The sequence below is a fragment of the Oryza brachyantha genome, chromosome 3 (genome assembly GCF_000231095.2).
Source record: "Oryza brachyantha chromosome 3, ObraRS2, whole genome shotgun sequence".
Classification (NCBI taxonomy): Eukaryota; Viridiplantae; Streptophyta; class Magnoliopsida; order Poales; family Poaceae; genus Oryza; species Oryza brachyantha.
Genome location: NC_023165.2, coordinates 6,502,703 through 6,518,469, shown reverse-complemented (window position 1 = coordinate 6,518,469; position 15,767 = coordinate 6,502,703). Strand labels below are relative to the sequence as shown.

Here is a 15,767-nt window from a genome sequence, read left to right as displayed (position 1 = left end):
GTCATTTGGGAAGTGTACTCGATGGAGAAATTATTTGGTGGGAAAACCAATGGCGGGGCAGTCGTTTCAAAGGCCGAACAGTTTCAAAGCAGCAGATAGAATCACACAGCCGAACACAAAAAGGCACTGCATCACAGAAGCTGCACAGCCAGGCATCTGTATCTGTCTATGATAGTCTGATGACACGGCATCATAGCTGCTGAAGTGTCGTCTGAAGAGAGAGCCAGATGCATGGATTGATTAGCATCATTAAGAGAGATCTGTGTAAAGCAAATGGATTGCGAAGCCAGAAAACGATACAAACAAAGGGAGGCATTGCAGCAAAGCACATCCATGATGCTTGATTAAGCCTGAAAGCATGGAAAGCTCCTCTGTTCAGACCAAGATCTTCAGGGTGCAAATTATATGCACAAGAGGTGCTTGTACCGTACTTTTATCTCCCAGGTATAAACCCAAACTCTGGCAAGTACTTGAAAGCAAATGGTACACCATATTATTCTCACTTAGTAAAGCTACTTTCTTTTTAATCCCTTTTTGAAAAGAGGTATTGTCTCTTCTACGCACTCGAAAAGTTGCCACGAGCTGAGAGCAGCAATCGATTGAGAGCTCATTTTATTTGTATGCACTAGCTGCCTGTGCAATGAATAGATTCCATCCTGGACTCTATAATTCGTTATGAGTGGAGTACATACGATGGCACCAGTATTCAGAGTTAAATATACCGGTTCTGAAGGGCAGAAGGTACAGAAAATACAGCGAAATATGAAACGCAACCATGGCCTAGCATCATGTCTGTAATTCGGTGGACTGCTCTCTGGCACACATGTATGATAGAAACCATGTTGTCTGAGCAATGTCCTGGAATGGCTTGATAAAGCTGCGCGATTATATATAAGTATTTTGTTTTAATCAATGCACCTGCACATCTTTTGTTATGGTTATATGGCCCAGAATACAGCCTTTTACTGGGATTAGACAAAGGAAATTCGTCTGTCGGTAAACAATGCCTGTCGCCTGATGAGTGTTTGGATAGCACAATAAAGCTGTCAAATGGCCATTGAGTATACAGTTAGCTTAGCATCAAAGTCTTCCCCAGGCTGGTATGCATGCAACTGACAATGTTACTAGTACTACTAGATACTCACAGGCCACAGCTTTAATCAATCGAGCTACAGGCACAGTGATTGTCTGATTGAAGGGAAAATCTATTTTTCAGTCTACCATTCATCAGATTACTACATCAAGACTTTAAAGTAAATGGCATACTCATCTGAAGTGAGTTTGTCAAATGGAACATGCAACCCTGAAGCTCTGGAGCGACGTTACGGCCTTTCTCACCCGCAAATGGTAGTAGACTAGTATGGTACTACGGCTTTATCTAACCACCCTTATTTTATATGCGCACGTTTATCGAACTGCTAGACGGTGTATTTTTTTATAAAAAAAATTTATAGTAAAGTTGTTTAAAAAATCATATTAATATATTTTATATTATTTTATCATTAATAATTAATTAATCATATACTAATCTATTACTATATTTTTCGCACCAGATAACTAACCCTCTCCATCCCTACTCCTTAACGTGGCCTACATGCTAGAGCATCCTAGCATCCGTGGATTTGATAGAAATGTCTTAAAATAGTCTCCAATGATAATATAAATCAATTTTAACTTCTCTCATTTAATATTACTAGCTAAAATGCTTGTGCTTTGCAAAGGATAAAAACATATTATGTTATATGACCATCTTTTTTATATAGGAAATATCCATATCAATTTGATTTTATATGAATATCCATCTAGATTTGATTGATTTCTAATATTACAAAGTTAAGTGGGTAAATTGCAAAATGCAATGAGAGTAAGTGGTTCACTGCCGCCACCACCACCAGAGGCTTTTATAATAGTAAAGATAAGACATTTTAATCTTTGCAAAGTCAAACTTTTTTAAGTTTGGTCAAGTTTGTATGAAAACATAGTCACATTTGTAGCGTCAAATTAGTTTCATTAAATCTCATTAAATTCAACATTGAATATATTTTGATGTCATATTTATTTTGTGTTGAAAATGTTCCTATATTTGTTACAAACTTAAAGAAAATATAATGAAGTTTGATTTTAATAAAAAATTCAAAACTTCTTATATAGTATGAAATTGAGGGGATACCATATTTATCTATTTTTAATTCAATGAATCTATCTATTTCACCATTTGTACTACCATCTTAACTATCTGTAGTAAAAAAATATTTTACTAAGAGTAAAATTTATAAACCAACTATTAAGATTATTTTTACTAGAGATAATACTGTTAGTAGTAGAATATTGCCGTTAGAAGCCATCTTAACGGGACTCATGTCTGTCGATAAGCTGCAACTTTTCTAACCTTGTGCAACTGTGCTTATTAAAATACCTAGTGCTAACAAGTGATAGTATGGCCGAATTTATACCATCCACCATGACCAACGATCGGCGCTGCTGCTAATTACTCCGTACTTTTGACCACCCTTTTCTCGTATCTAACAAACATATTCTGAATGGCTGCATCGCATCGACACTTCGACAGCATGAGTTCTCTACGGTCTACACCATTACTAGTTCATTTTCGCTCACAGCTGTGCCGTCCTGTCTTACTGTCTATATATAGCGGCTTAATTAGCTACCGGGGTAGCAGCTGCACCGGCGCCGCCAGACACAGCGCCATAGCAATGACGCAGTTTTAGCCTCAGGTAGGGGCGGGGATCGGTGTCGGTCTTCAAGTAAATTTCAGTCATCACCAACTCAAGACCACGGTAGTATATAGAGAGTTGCGTTAACTTAAATTTGGAACATTTTTTGTCATTGGATTAAAACGGACGGATCGGATCGAACGCTACGGACAGAAGTACAAGAGGTGGTTAAAGAAGTTTGCTTTTAAGATTGATACGAGACTCGACCGCCTAGAGAAACGAAATCCTTCGGATCAGCGAAGGACTGGAGTCCTGTGAAAATTTCTAGCTTTTCTTCAGCAGAGCACCGCGCCCGCGCCGGAGGCAATGAATAACCGGAGAGCACGACCGCACGAGGCTCTGATGGGACGCATTTTGACATTTTTCACCTTTCTTTGCCATATATAAGCCATGGCGCATGCTAGCACGTAGTAGTGAGAATGGGCTGAGGCCCATGATTCTTTCACAATCCTATATAATTCTTAAAAATATTTTGGCTCAAAACTCTATATAATTTTATTTTTAATTTATTTTTAACTTGATATTTAAATTTTGTAAGTAAAATAGTTGTCTCATTTCTACCCCTACCTGTATGTAATCACTCCATCAGGCTCCAGCCCGTCGTGCTCAGGCCAGGATTCTCGACGGCGTGTACAACGGCCGTGCGTTCGGAGAGCACGAAGGCAGGCTGGAGTATAGTAGCAAGGCCGGACGCAGACACCATGATGAACACACTGCGTCATCGCCTGCTCCATGGATCCATCATTCCGCCGTCCTGCTTGCCTTTACCATTTGCCATTCCAGACAAGGAGGGGTCCAACGCTACAGATCGACGGGAAGCGCCGTAGCAGCAGTGATCTGCCCGGCAGCCCAGCCCAGGTCCGGCCGGCCGTTGCAACGGTGCTCGTCGCCGCCCTGCCCGTGACTGAACTAACGCCTCTGCAACTGCAATCTATCCTTGATTCGATCACAATGGCGCCTGTCAAAGTACAGCCAGTGGTAAAAGGCTCTAGTTACATTGTCTGGGACCAAAGATGTCAAGCACGCTTAAAGGCTCAAGGGTGAGCGACAACGTGACCAGGTCAATGCTTTCTCACTTTTGTCGCCGGCGTGGCCGTCCCAAACTCCAGCTCGGCTCGCTGAACTCACAAAGGTCCCGAAAAGATGGGCGCCGTTTTCAGATTTGCTTTGCAAACAGCCGAGCGTGCAGCGTTCGTTTTGACTCCAGCGTTCGTTTTCACCCGTGGGGACGACGGTCTCAAGGAGATCTTCGGATCGTTGGAGCCGTCGGATACGTGATCCTACGGACCACGCGAGGCTTCGACGGCGCCAAGCAGCATGGTACGTACACCCGTCTGATCTGCGCGAGAGATGGAGGCAGCGCGATGCAATATGGCCATGGCTAATGATGAGCTTTATCACACAGGGAGGAGGAATCTTAGGGCAACGAAAGCCAACACCCATTGACGTATTGGCAGGCTCAGAGAGGCTCTCTTCCCTCCTGTAGTCCTGCGCCTTTTAATCATGGCATTCCATGGAATCGGTGGGCAACATAAGCACGCCATGTGACGCTCTCGCTACCATGCTTGAGTTCAGCTACGCGGCGTGTCCATCTGTCTACGTGCATGACACTATGACGGGTTATTTTACCGTGCATGCCTGTCTGGGCGGAGCTCAAGTAAATTCCTGGTGTCGTCAGTGAATTTGATTTTATTTTTCCTTTTGAGACTTGACTCGATATTCTGAGAGTGACATATGGCCCAGGTGAGAAAACGCGTTGGGCTTTCGTTGATGTGTTGGGCCGATTCATTTGCGACAAGACTTGTTAAAAGGAATAAGTCCAATTTGGTCCCTCGTATATACATGTTGAATCTAATTAACATCCCTTGATCGTTAAACCGGATAGACTCGACATTCTTTAGACTAGCCGATGTTCTTTTTTAGATTGGAGGTGCCTGCAATAAGACGATTTATAGTTAGTAGATCGATTAAATTCTAACACCAAAAACTTATTTCATTTGTGAATAGAAAAAACTGTTATGAATGACAGCAAAGGGACGGCGTGCAAAATGCCAACTGCACGCCATCACCGTTTTTTAGGAGATCATCTCCAACATAGGCTAAAAATTGAGGGAGACCGTGCGACCGTGCGCACGGGACTAGTGAATACTCAGAAACGCGATGGAGCACGTGGCACCGGTGACTCATTGTCCATCAGTTAGCACACCTAAATTAATTGTTCATTAACTGTTCCGTCCGAATGGAATCCCGTCTTGTAGTTTTTCCCTAAAAATTAGCTCCTAAAAATCCTGGATTTGGGACAAGCCAATAAATTTGGGGTCAAAAAACATCCCCATCTTCAACAGTGGCCCTATAATTGGTTTCCAAATTTTTTAAAATGGGCGCGTTAATCTTTTATCTCAATTAAAATCATTGGTATTCCACTTTAGAGTAAAATGCTAGATATAATCATTTCGCTTGTGTGCAAAAAACTTTATGAGCTAGTATATATTTGTTACAGTACTTTAGTGTGCTACGTCAATATATTTTTCAGATTGCAATCTACGATGAGCTACATTATAGAACCCCTATTTAGATACATCAACTAGTGAAATCTATCAACCAGCCATGAAGATGACCGGAGGGAGACGGCGGCAACAGCCGGCCAGGATGTTCCCAAGGGTGACGAATTGTTGTACTGGAAACCCAGTGGAAGGCCAAAATTTAGCCAAGAAGTATATATGCTTGGGATGCTAAAAGTTTTGGAGTACTTTTGGACATCCGTTTGAGTGTATTTTTAGTCTCTAATGCCAAAATTTAATTTTTAGAACTCATATTAGCCTTTTGTTGGAGATGCCCAAGTGCGGCAAGGGAGTTGCCGAAAATTGCCATCACGTCGTTATACCCACATTGTTCTGGTCCAACGACCATATGAATTGTCATGTTAAACGCCCTTCGGATGGACGTTTTTCTTTTAAAAAAAGCCCATGGATCTGTAAAACTTTTTTAAATATTTAAATTGAAAATACAAGTAAATTCGATTCCCCTCCAACAATTAGCATTTAGGCCATTTATTCGATGATCCTGTATTTCGGATTTTCAATTGGCCACTTTCAAAACTTATAGAACACATGTTTTGTGAAAACAGTTCTATATAAATAATTATTTTTAAAGGGTACAAGTAGGACACTCCACCGTACACTTAAGTACAACTGTACAAGTGCGTAAGTACAATCGTACAAGTGCATGTAGAGATGGCAACGGGACCCATGACTCGAAACCCGTTGGGTTTTTAGGCGGGTACGTTCCAAATATTATACCCATGGGTATATTAACGGACAAAACCTTCACCCAGCGGGTATGACGGGTGTGGGTACCTTTTTCTGACATCCGAACGCGTTAACCCATGGGTTCAAAATACCCATGTTGTGGTTGACTGGAGCTTGGTAGCGTCGTAATGGGTTTTGCACTATTTGAATTGTCATCTTATAATTATTGATTTTTTGCAATGTGGCTGCATTGCGTGTCCGTTGATTTTATCTCGTAGCCTTGTATGTTTTTGATTTCTAAATTTCTAAATTCTAACATATGCATTTAACAACAGCGTATACCTTATTGTTTATCGTTGTGCATAGTTATAATGCATGAAACGGGTATGGATACCCAATCCTAGTGCATGGGTAACATGCAGTCCTACTAAACATACCTTCTTATCTATAGCTTTTTTAACATTGATCTTTAAAAAAGTATCTCGATGTATCATATTTTTGAGTGTAAAATTTTGGTAACTTGTAGACGTACAATGTACCTCGAGGTTAAATGATTTTACGCTAAAATTTTTGATATCTTAAATTCCTTTTCAAAGATAGTAAATAAAGCCCTATTATCTGGCTAGAGTCACCAAAAGGCAACTCCAGGGAGCAGGAAAATTATCACCGGTGAAACTCACGAAAAACACTCCCAAGGGAGTCAGTCCTGCGACCGGTGGACCAAAAAAAGAAATAAATACTTTGTAAAACGATATCTCAACTTGGTAAGAATTTAGATTTATTCTTTGTACCTGGAATACACACGTAGAATGGATCGGCACTTAATGAAAAAAAGGGTCCACGGATTGATCGGGTAACTGATTTTTGTTAGAACTTGTTAGTCGATTATAGGGATGGCAATCAGGGAAGTAACTACCTATATTTGTACCTGTTGCTACGTCACGGGTACAGAATCTGTCTATACCCATGGACGCCTATACCCACGGTCATACCTGTTTATCTGTGTCGGTGGGGACAGAGACGGGTCGGTGGGGTCAGGTTCGGGGGTGACAGCGTCGGCGGGAACGGGGACCGGGGGTATGATATTAACCATGATGATCAATAGATAAGGCAAACCACGAAATCAGATAGGTGTTGTATATATTTGTAATAATAATAAGTATTGTGTACATAAGCATAAAATGCATCTAGATTGATTCATATGATAAATTGCGCTGCATATATAAACAAAAGTTAAAAGTTACACTTTCGTTTATACTAAGAGTTTTTGTTTTCCATGTTATGCAAGTTTAGTATAGATCATCATGGTTACCATCGCCTCGTTGTGGCAACGAAGGCAAGGTAAACGCCTCGACGCCTCGTTGCAATAGGGCGTATGATCTTACATCTCGTGTAATGCTCGCACCAGCAGAACAAGCGAGAGAAAGTGATGGGACAAATTCACTGAGTACTAAAATGTACACACTCTGTCCCTACATGTTTAACGTCGTTGATTTTTTCATATATGTTTGATCATTCGTTTTATTTAATTTCTTTTATAAAGTTATATATATGCATAAAAAATATACTTAACAATAAATAAAATGATATAAAAATAATTAGTAATTATATATATTTTTTAAATAAGACAAATGATCAAACGTGCATTAAAAAGTCAACGGTGTCAAATATTTATATACGACAGGTACCAGCAACCAAAAGCAAGCATAAATGAACAAATCGAATAAGCATAATAAAACCCCCTAGGTGATGCTGTGGCAGCGTCGGTATCGTTGGTGACCTGCAACGTGGTGGCGGGAAGTAGTAGCGGCGACGGGGAGTGCGGCGACGAGGCGACATCCATACGCCTCAAGATGGTGGCCGTTGGCACTTGACAGGGCGAGGGCGGGACGGAACGGAACCCTAATAAGCGGGGAGGGCGCGATGATAGGAGGGTGGAGCGAAGTTCGCCGCCATAGCATGGGCATTTTCCCACTGTCCTCGAGGACCTCGACTAAACGGGCTTTGTGGGCTTCGAGTAAACGGATCGGTGGATAGACAAAAAAAACTACGGTTGCGGCCGGTGTTTGATCGTGCGGTTAGAAAATCGACGTAAGCAAAACAAAATAATCAAGCGCCTGTAGAATAGCGAAGGCGTAAAAAGAAATCAGATAACCCACTAACATTATCAGGTACCTCAAATTGGACCCTAGCAGCCGACGTGTCAGGAACTCGGGATATTATTTTCGTTCACCTTTACTATTGATCAAAGGTTTGATTAGGACGTGAATGAGTTTTTTGACTTGTCTGTGCACGCCTTCAGATTATTGTCTAACCATAGTGGTCGGAATTGATAGATGAAATTAAAATTTTAAACATTTGATCACTTGACCCTATTTTCTTATGCATAAGATTAGGAGCCCCTCAGGGTCAGTCACCGCCAATCATGATAGGTTAGAAAAACGTTATCTTGAATTTCGCGATCTCTAACACAACATAATATTTATCCAACTTGTCCGAGTAATCATTACATTAAAATTTATAAAACTAAAACAAATATAAAAAAGATGGATATAAATTTGTCATTTGATAAAACAATGTTATTTTAGTTATTTCTTGGTACGATGGTGAATAAAAGATAAAATTATTCTAGTATACGAAGAATGAAACAAAACTACTACTCTTTCCGTTCCAAAATAAACCAATTTTTCATTTTTTACCTTTAATTTTTGACTCTTCATCTTATTCAAATTTTTTTACGATTGATATTTTTGTTTTTATTAGATGATAAATCATGAATAGTATTTTACGTGTGACTAATTTTTTTTTAATTTCCTGAAAATTTTTTAAATGAGACGGATGGTCAAACGTTAGACACGAAAATCAAAAAATTTATTTTTTTAAACAGAAGGAGTACATTTTAGAACAAATTGCATTTCTCACGAGAAAAAACCCACTCATCTTGTCACAAGACTACCCACCTTCATGATCAGTAGTCAGTAGAGACAAGACAAATAAAAGCTCATCCCGATGACTCGATATCTAGGCCTTAGGGTTCCTAAATTTTTTTTTCAAAAACATCCTATTAAATTTTTGGACACCTAAATAAAGCATTAAATATAGATGAACCAAAAAACTAATTGCACGGTTACGGAAGAAATCTTGAGATGAATCTTTTGAGCCTAATTAGTCGATGATTAGCCATAAATGCTACAGTAACCAACATGTGCTAATGATGAATTAATTAGGCTCAAAAGATTTGTCTCGTGGTTTTCAGGCTAGCCGTGAAATTCGTTTTTTCATTCGTGTCCGAAAACCCCTTCCGACATCCGATTAAACATTTGACGTGATACTTCTTCCAAAAATCTTTCGAGCCTAAACACCCCTAACCACACATGCGCTCGCAATGCAACTCATCCATTCACACGTCCACGTGTAGTACGACGTACCAGTGTGAAGTCAATCAAGATAGGAGTACAAAGATAGGGAATGTTTAGTTAGTGAGATAAAAATTTTTGCGTGTCGCATCAGACGTTTAATCGGATGTCGGAAGGGGTTTTTGGATACGAATGAAAAAACGAATTTTATGGCTGGCGTGAAAACCGCGAGACAAATCTTTTGAGCCTAATTAATCCATCATTAGCGCATGTTGGTTACTGTAGCACTTATGACTAATTATGTACTAATTAGGCTCAAAAGATTCGTCTCACGATTTCTCACGTAACCGTGAGATTAGTTTTTCGATTTATCTATATTTAATACTCTATTTAAGTATCCAAAAATTTAATGTAATATTTTCGGATTAAAATTTTGAGACTTCTCACATAACCGTGAGATTAGTTTTTCAATTTATCTATATTTAATACTCTATTTAAGTATCAAAAATTTAATGTAATATTTTTGGATTAAAATTTTTGGGAACTAAACGGAGCCTTAAAAGAGAAATAACGAATGATATCGGCATATCGCCCGTGCCCTCTCTTTTCCGCGCTAACCATCACCAAAGTCGTCGCCGCCGTAATTCGCATCACGACGAACAACAGTAAAAGTACTCAATGGCATTCTTTTCCGCTCAACAAATCAAGGAAACGTAGGAAAAGAGGAGACTAAACCAGCGGTATAGCACTAATTACCACTCTAATCTCTAATGCCTGTGATATGAACTAATCGAGAAAGCTGCGATCTGCGTGGATACAATTCTTGTTTTCTCCTTCCTCGATTCGGTAACTGATCGTAGCACTGTCACCTTCCGGGCTCCTCACACGGAATCTTATCTCTGCCTCCGTCACGCCACAAGAGACGGGCCGGATGAGGACACCTCCGGCGAGCAGGATAAGCTGGTGGGCCCATCGGTACGTACGGCGGCGGGGAGAAGTCATGTTGGGTGATTGCCACCATTGTACGCGTCCACCGGCCGCCGGCCTACAGCACGGCGGCGACGAGCGGCAGTAGTAGCATCATCAGCTGCGGCGCAGCAAGGACCGCGGAGGAGGTGGTGGAGAGCTGCTCGGCGCCGAGGACGACCATCGTTCCGTCCGTCGACGGCACGCCGGCCGCGGCGGCCTGCGGGTTCTCGACGCCGGATACCTTCCCGCTGCAACAAAGAGAAATTGAAGCTTGTCAGCGCTCAACACTCAACAGTGTATACGTAATACGTATGTACCGCAGCCAGCAGATTATTGTGATGCAGAATGCAGATCTCGTTTTCTGTACAAGGGCGTAAATGCGCGCGACGTACGGAGTATGTGGGCACGGGAACATGGGATGCGGTTGGGGATGCAGGGAAGAGGACAACAGTGTCAGCGCCATCAATCAATTCGCGAGATGGGGGGCCGTTCGCGCGAAACGGCTAGAAAGCCAAGTGCAGACTTGGTGGCATCAGCTTTTGTCGTCCTGTGCTTGGAGGGGGAGACGCACCCACACAAGGGCATAGATTCCGCCCGCCTAGCCGTTGCCGCGCTGTTGGTTGGACGTTGATTCTCCTGGCTCGTCTGAATGATCTCACACTGTTTGTGAGGGGAACATGAACGAATAAACGGTTCAACTTTAACCACAGTGTTCACTGTGTCTCAGGCTTGCAGCAAAAGCGCAATGTGCAATGTTCAGAGAACTGGTGTAACTCAAGCCACTTTTTTTTTTCTCTTTCAGCTATAAATCGTCGAGTTTTGGACCTATAAGAGCATCAGCATCCCCGAATGATCATCTAAATTTGATTATCTATGCATCTAAACAGTTTTATCCTCTAAATCTTGTTGTATTTCAGCCGATTATCCATATATGACATCCTCTATATATCTTTGGAGGATAGAGAGAATATCCCAATATAAAGTTTCTCTCCAAGTATGGATAACATCTAAAACTAAAGGATAAGATAAATGCTCTGTTGGAGCTCAATCTTTACCTTGCATTCTCTATTTTTAGAATAGAGATGGATAGATAAACTGTTTAGGATGCCCTAAGATGCCCTAAGGCTCTAATCAGAAAGTAGGCTTTCCGTCCTAGAATTAACTCTGAAGTTTGTACTCCTACCGTACGAGCGTTTACACTGTCTATTCACCGTTGGAAGACTAAGGCCTTATTAGTTCTTAAATTTTTTTTCAGAAACATCACATCGAATTTTTAAACATATAAATAAAACATTAAATATAGATGGACCAAAAAACTAATTGCACAGTTACGAAAGATTAACGAAAAAAATCTTGAGATGAATCTTTTAAGTCTAATTAGTCCATAATTAGCCATAAGTGCTACTGTAACCAACATGTGCTAATGATGAATTAATTAGGCTCAAAAGATTCTTCTCGTGGTTTCTAGGCTAGCCGTGAAATTCGTTTTTTATTCGTGTCTGAAAACCGCTTCCGACATCCGGTCAAACATTTGACGTGACATTTCTTTCAAAAATTCAATCAATCTAAACCCTCTCTAACTAATAATTCCTAAGAGCATCTCTAACAAAATAACTAAATTTGACTTTTCAAATTAAAATTTAGTCATTCATTTTAGTTTTGGCAACTCAAAATTTAAGAGCATCTCTAAGAGACTATCCATCACCATTCTCTAAATATTGGCAAGAAGAGGATGACAAGAGGGTCCTACCCACGTGAGACCCACGACCCACGTGAGACCCACGGATAACAATTGTGCTAGTGAGGAAATGTGTTGCTTGGGTTACTGGATTTGGTTACTGAGGACCTAAATTTAGCCATTCAAATAACATGGCAAGTCAAATAACTACTTTCTTAAAAGGATATTTTTTTATGCAAAATTGTGAAATTTAAGGATAACAAATGCTATGATATGTCAAACCAAAACCCGCTACTAGAGCGTTGCAGAACTGAATTAAAAAATGGGGCTTGATCTGTCCCAGATCAGATCGGCGAGACTCCATGTTGATTAGTTGTCACGTTAAAAAATACTACTTGACATTTAAGGCAGTCCCGGGCATTTCGCGCCATTTTGTTGACACTTAAGAGTACTTAGCGCGACAAAGTAAGCGGAGTTGGTTGCTGAGTTATTAAGCCTCGAGTATGAAACGGTACAGAGAAGTTGATTAGTGAGTACCTGGTGGTGCTTGGGCAGAAGGTGATGGCGTAGTTGGTGCCGGTGGCGCAGGTGAAGGTGGAGGTGGAATCGTCGTACGCGTAGCTGTAGGCGCGGGGGCAAGCGTTCTTGAAGAACTGGGAGTAGGTGGAAGGGCGGCAGGTGTTCGGGTTCCCGTACGCGCCGCTGCAGCAGTACTGCGGCGACCCGAATGCCTCGCACGCGCTGCGGCAAGCGACGGCGGCACCGCCGGAAGCGGCGGCGCCGGTGCTCGCCGCCATGACCCTCAGGTCGGCCGGGCACGCGCCGTTGAGGTCGACGAGGCAGCCCGTGGCCATGCACTTGCCACCGCCGCCGCCGCTCCCGTTCGACGCGGCGCCGCCCCCGCCCTGCGGCACGACGAGCATTGGCAGGTTATAGCCGTCGACGAGGCTCACATCGAAGAAGTCCATGCCGCCGGAGCCGTCTAGCGTGAACTCGACCAGCGTAGCCGGCGGCGCGGCGCCACCGCCGTTGCACTGGATCCCTCCCGAGCCACAGTCCCCCGTGGCGCAGGTCAACTTGCCGGTCGCGTCCTCGGCGCAGAGCGTGCGCGCCCACATGCGCCCCGACCAGCTCGCCGGCGCGTCCACCGTCGCCGACGCGCCGTGTGCAAGCGCGAACCCCGTCGTCGACAGCGGCGCCGTGCCGGCACCGGACAGCAGCCCAGGCCACACCGTGTAGCCGCAGTTATTGGTCATCGTGAACGTTGCTGACCACACAGCTGCAAAAGCACGCAACAAGATCAAAAACCCAATTCCACCGATCGCCAGCCGCACGCCGACCAAATCCAACGCCCATTGCCGACCAAAATAAGCAAACACAGCAAGCCAACGATGCGCATATGCAGAGCAAGGGGGCCAAGTACGCCAAAGATCCATTACCTGGAAGCAGGAAGAGCAGAGCAAGCAGCCGGAGAGCGACATGAGTTGAGCACCGTGACATTCTCGCAAGATGTTCTATGTAAGACTGTAATCTAAATTCACGAGCTAGGCCTCAACTCCAAGCTCTCTGCTCTCCTACACTCTCCTCTGCTCTTCTTCAACGGGCCGCCGGGAGGGTAAGCCAACGTTGACGGTCACTTGACTTTTATAGACTGGCCAAGGCGGTCGTACCTACGCAGCCTACTGATGAAAACAACGGACACTGGAGAGTGGGCCTGAACCTATGTCGGCACTCGCCTTGCCGACCGACCTTGTGGCTTGTCCTTCGGCTAATGAAATCCTACTACCCCACACGGTCACACGCCCTGCCTCGCTCTCCGTGCCCTTCACAAATATCTCGAGCAGGCGAGAGTTTGGGAAGAAATTTGCTTGCTCGTAAGCTCATTTATAAAGGCGGTTATCTTGGCGCGAGAGGGAAGAAGAAGATGAGCAGGGAAAGAAAGCTCTCTGTGGGCAGAGGCCTGTGCCCTGCCTGCTCAGGCTTGTGTTTCCTTGCGTGCTGTACTTTCACCCTTGTGTTTCTGTTGTTTTTCCAGCTCCGTGGGACTCAGTTTACGTATATTTCGCGAGGGGGAAAATGCGCCGCCCGCCCTTAATCCTCCTTAACAAGGCACGACAGTATTTGTTCATACCTATTAAAAGATCTGACAATCTATCTTGATATTGTTAAAAATCTCCACCATGACTGGCCCGATAGAGAGAAATCTTTTCGAGACATTTGCATTGCAAGTTATCCTAAGCACAGTAGCCTTAGCTGACATGTAGCCTTAACTTACTACCGAAGCAGATAATTGATTTTACTATATTAGTTTAGGAGAAAATCTAAAAAATGTTATTAACAAACGTCTAAGTCTAAAAAATACCATTGGCGAATGCGAATTCTAAAAAAATACCATCGCACAAACAAATTTGTCTAAGAAATATTATCATCGTTAAGGTTCCATGTATTTCTATTGTTAAAAGCATTGTTTATACTATAGCACTTAACAGAAAAAGTTAACGGAACCCTAATGACGATGACATTTTTTAGAACTCATATTCATCGATGATATTTTTTAGAATTAAGTGTTTATCAGTAGTATTTATTATTAGATTTTCTATAAATTTAGCCATATTTCCGGAAAATGTGCCAAAAAAAACTCTCTATTCTCCTCCCTATCCATAGCACTCTCTCTGCCATCTGATGCCAGCACAACACGGTGCATGGCCACTCGCCCAGTTCCCAGCTCGCTAGCTAGGGACCCGTGCATTTCTGCTCTCCCGGTGTCCCCGACGCCTAGTCGCTTTCCCCCGGCATTCGTCGCCGTTGTCCCAAAAACAATACACGAAGCAACCATTTTTTACAGCGGCGTGCGGCACCTAGGGTGGGTATTCGTTAATTTGATCTCGGTTCTCGGTAAAGCCCAAATAATTCGGTCTCCATTTTTTAGTCTCAATCATGATCGGAAATTAAGCAACAGTTTCATATATGTAAATAAATCATAGAAATCTTTAACACAAAAATTATAAAGTAAATCACGAGCACGTTCGAGCGAAAACACTTGTTGAGTTGCATGAACAGGAGGAGTAAGATGTAAAGTTTAAAATTAAATTCCATTGAGCTGAGTGTAGGTTGTATTTGGGCTTTTTTTTTCTTAATTCAAACTTTTCGGTTAATTGAGGGTCTAACCGAATTGATGGAACAAAATCGGTCTTTCTCTGTCTAGGACTAAATTGATTTTATTCAAAAAAAAAGACTAAATTGATTATTGAATTTCTTGGTGTCGGTCCTTTTGGTTTAGTTTTTTTCGGCCCACCCGTACGGGCGCCGGACATGGCACCGTATTTCTTACAGCGACAATGCCGATTAGGTCAGTATTTTTTTGAATTATTTTAAAAAAAACCATAAAAGTAAACTACCACATCGGCTAGAATGACATGGCCAAAATATTTCGACTCAGAACTATGTTTAAGAATATTTATTTCTATAACTAAAAAAAATCCCAGTGTGCTCTCTCCCAGGCCCGGTCGCTCTCCTGAATTGCATTTGCACAGTGCGGAGCAAACATGTTTTTTACCAGTGGCATCCGCATCTGCATGGCTCTAAGATCATACCGGTACAACGGGCTGTAAATAGGCCACCTGGTTCGCATTTCTGTGCTTAACGAGTTCCACACAAGCTTAGTTTCCGCCAGGAGCTGCCCATGAGGAGAGCAGAGCCGCAGAGCAGCTAAAATTGGAAGAGCTATATGATCAATTAATCATGTGGGTTACACATGTTCAGATCAATCATCCTGAACCTTTAA

The 15,767-nt window shown here is 42.5% G+C and overlaps 1 protein-coding gene across 2 annotated transcripts; it reads right to left on the bottom strand.

Moving 5' to 3' along the window:
- Positions 1-9,872: 9,872 nt before the first annotated feature.
- Positions 9,873-13,808, bottom strand: LOC102718069 (thaumatin-like protein 1b). 2 transcript variants are annotated; one of them, XM_040521933.1, is made up of 4 exons: positions 13,423-13,808; positions 12,878-13,262; positions 12,521-12,760; positions 9,873-10,553 (listed from the first exon to the last, which is right to left on the bottom strand). In XM_040521933.1, the coding sequence occupies exons 1-4, from the start codon at positions 13,481-13,483 to the stop codon at positions 10,382-10,384; spliced, it is 858 nt and encodes a 285-aa protein (XP_040377867.1). In that variant the 5' UTR covers positions 13,484-13,808; the 3' UTR covers positions 9,873-10,381. The 2 variants fall into 2 exon arrangements, with proteins under 2 accessions (XP_040377867.1, XP_040377866.1); XM_040521932.1 differs by having other exon boundaries at positions 12,521-13,262.
- Positions 13,809-15,767: the final 1,959 nt, after the last annotated feature.

Excerpts from the sequence above, each read along its gene's own strand:
- LOC102718069 (XM_040521932.1), bottom strand. The coding sequence starts at position 13,483 with ATGTCACGGTGCTCAACTCATGTCGCTCTCCGGCTGCTTGCTCTGCTC. Across the intron at positions 13,263-13,422 it reads TCTGCTCTTCCTGCTTCCAG|CTGTGTGGTCAGCAACGTTC; the intron begins GTAATGGATCTT and ends GTGCTTTTGCAG. Across the intron at positions 10,554-12,520 it reads TTCTGCCCAAGCACCACCAG|CGGGAAGGTATCCGGCGTCG; the intron begins GTACTCACTAAT and ends TCTTTGTTGCAG.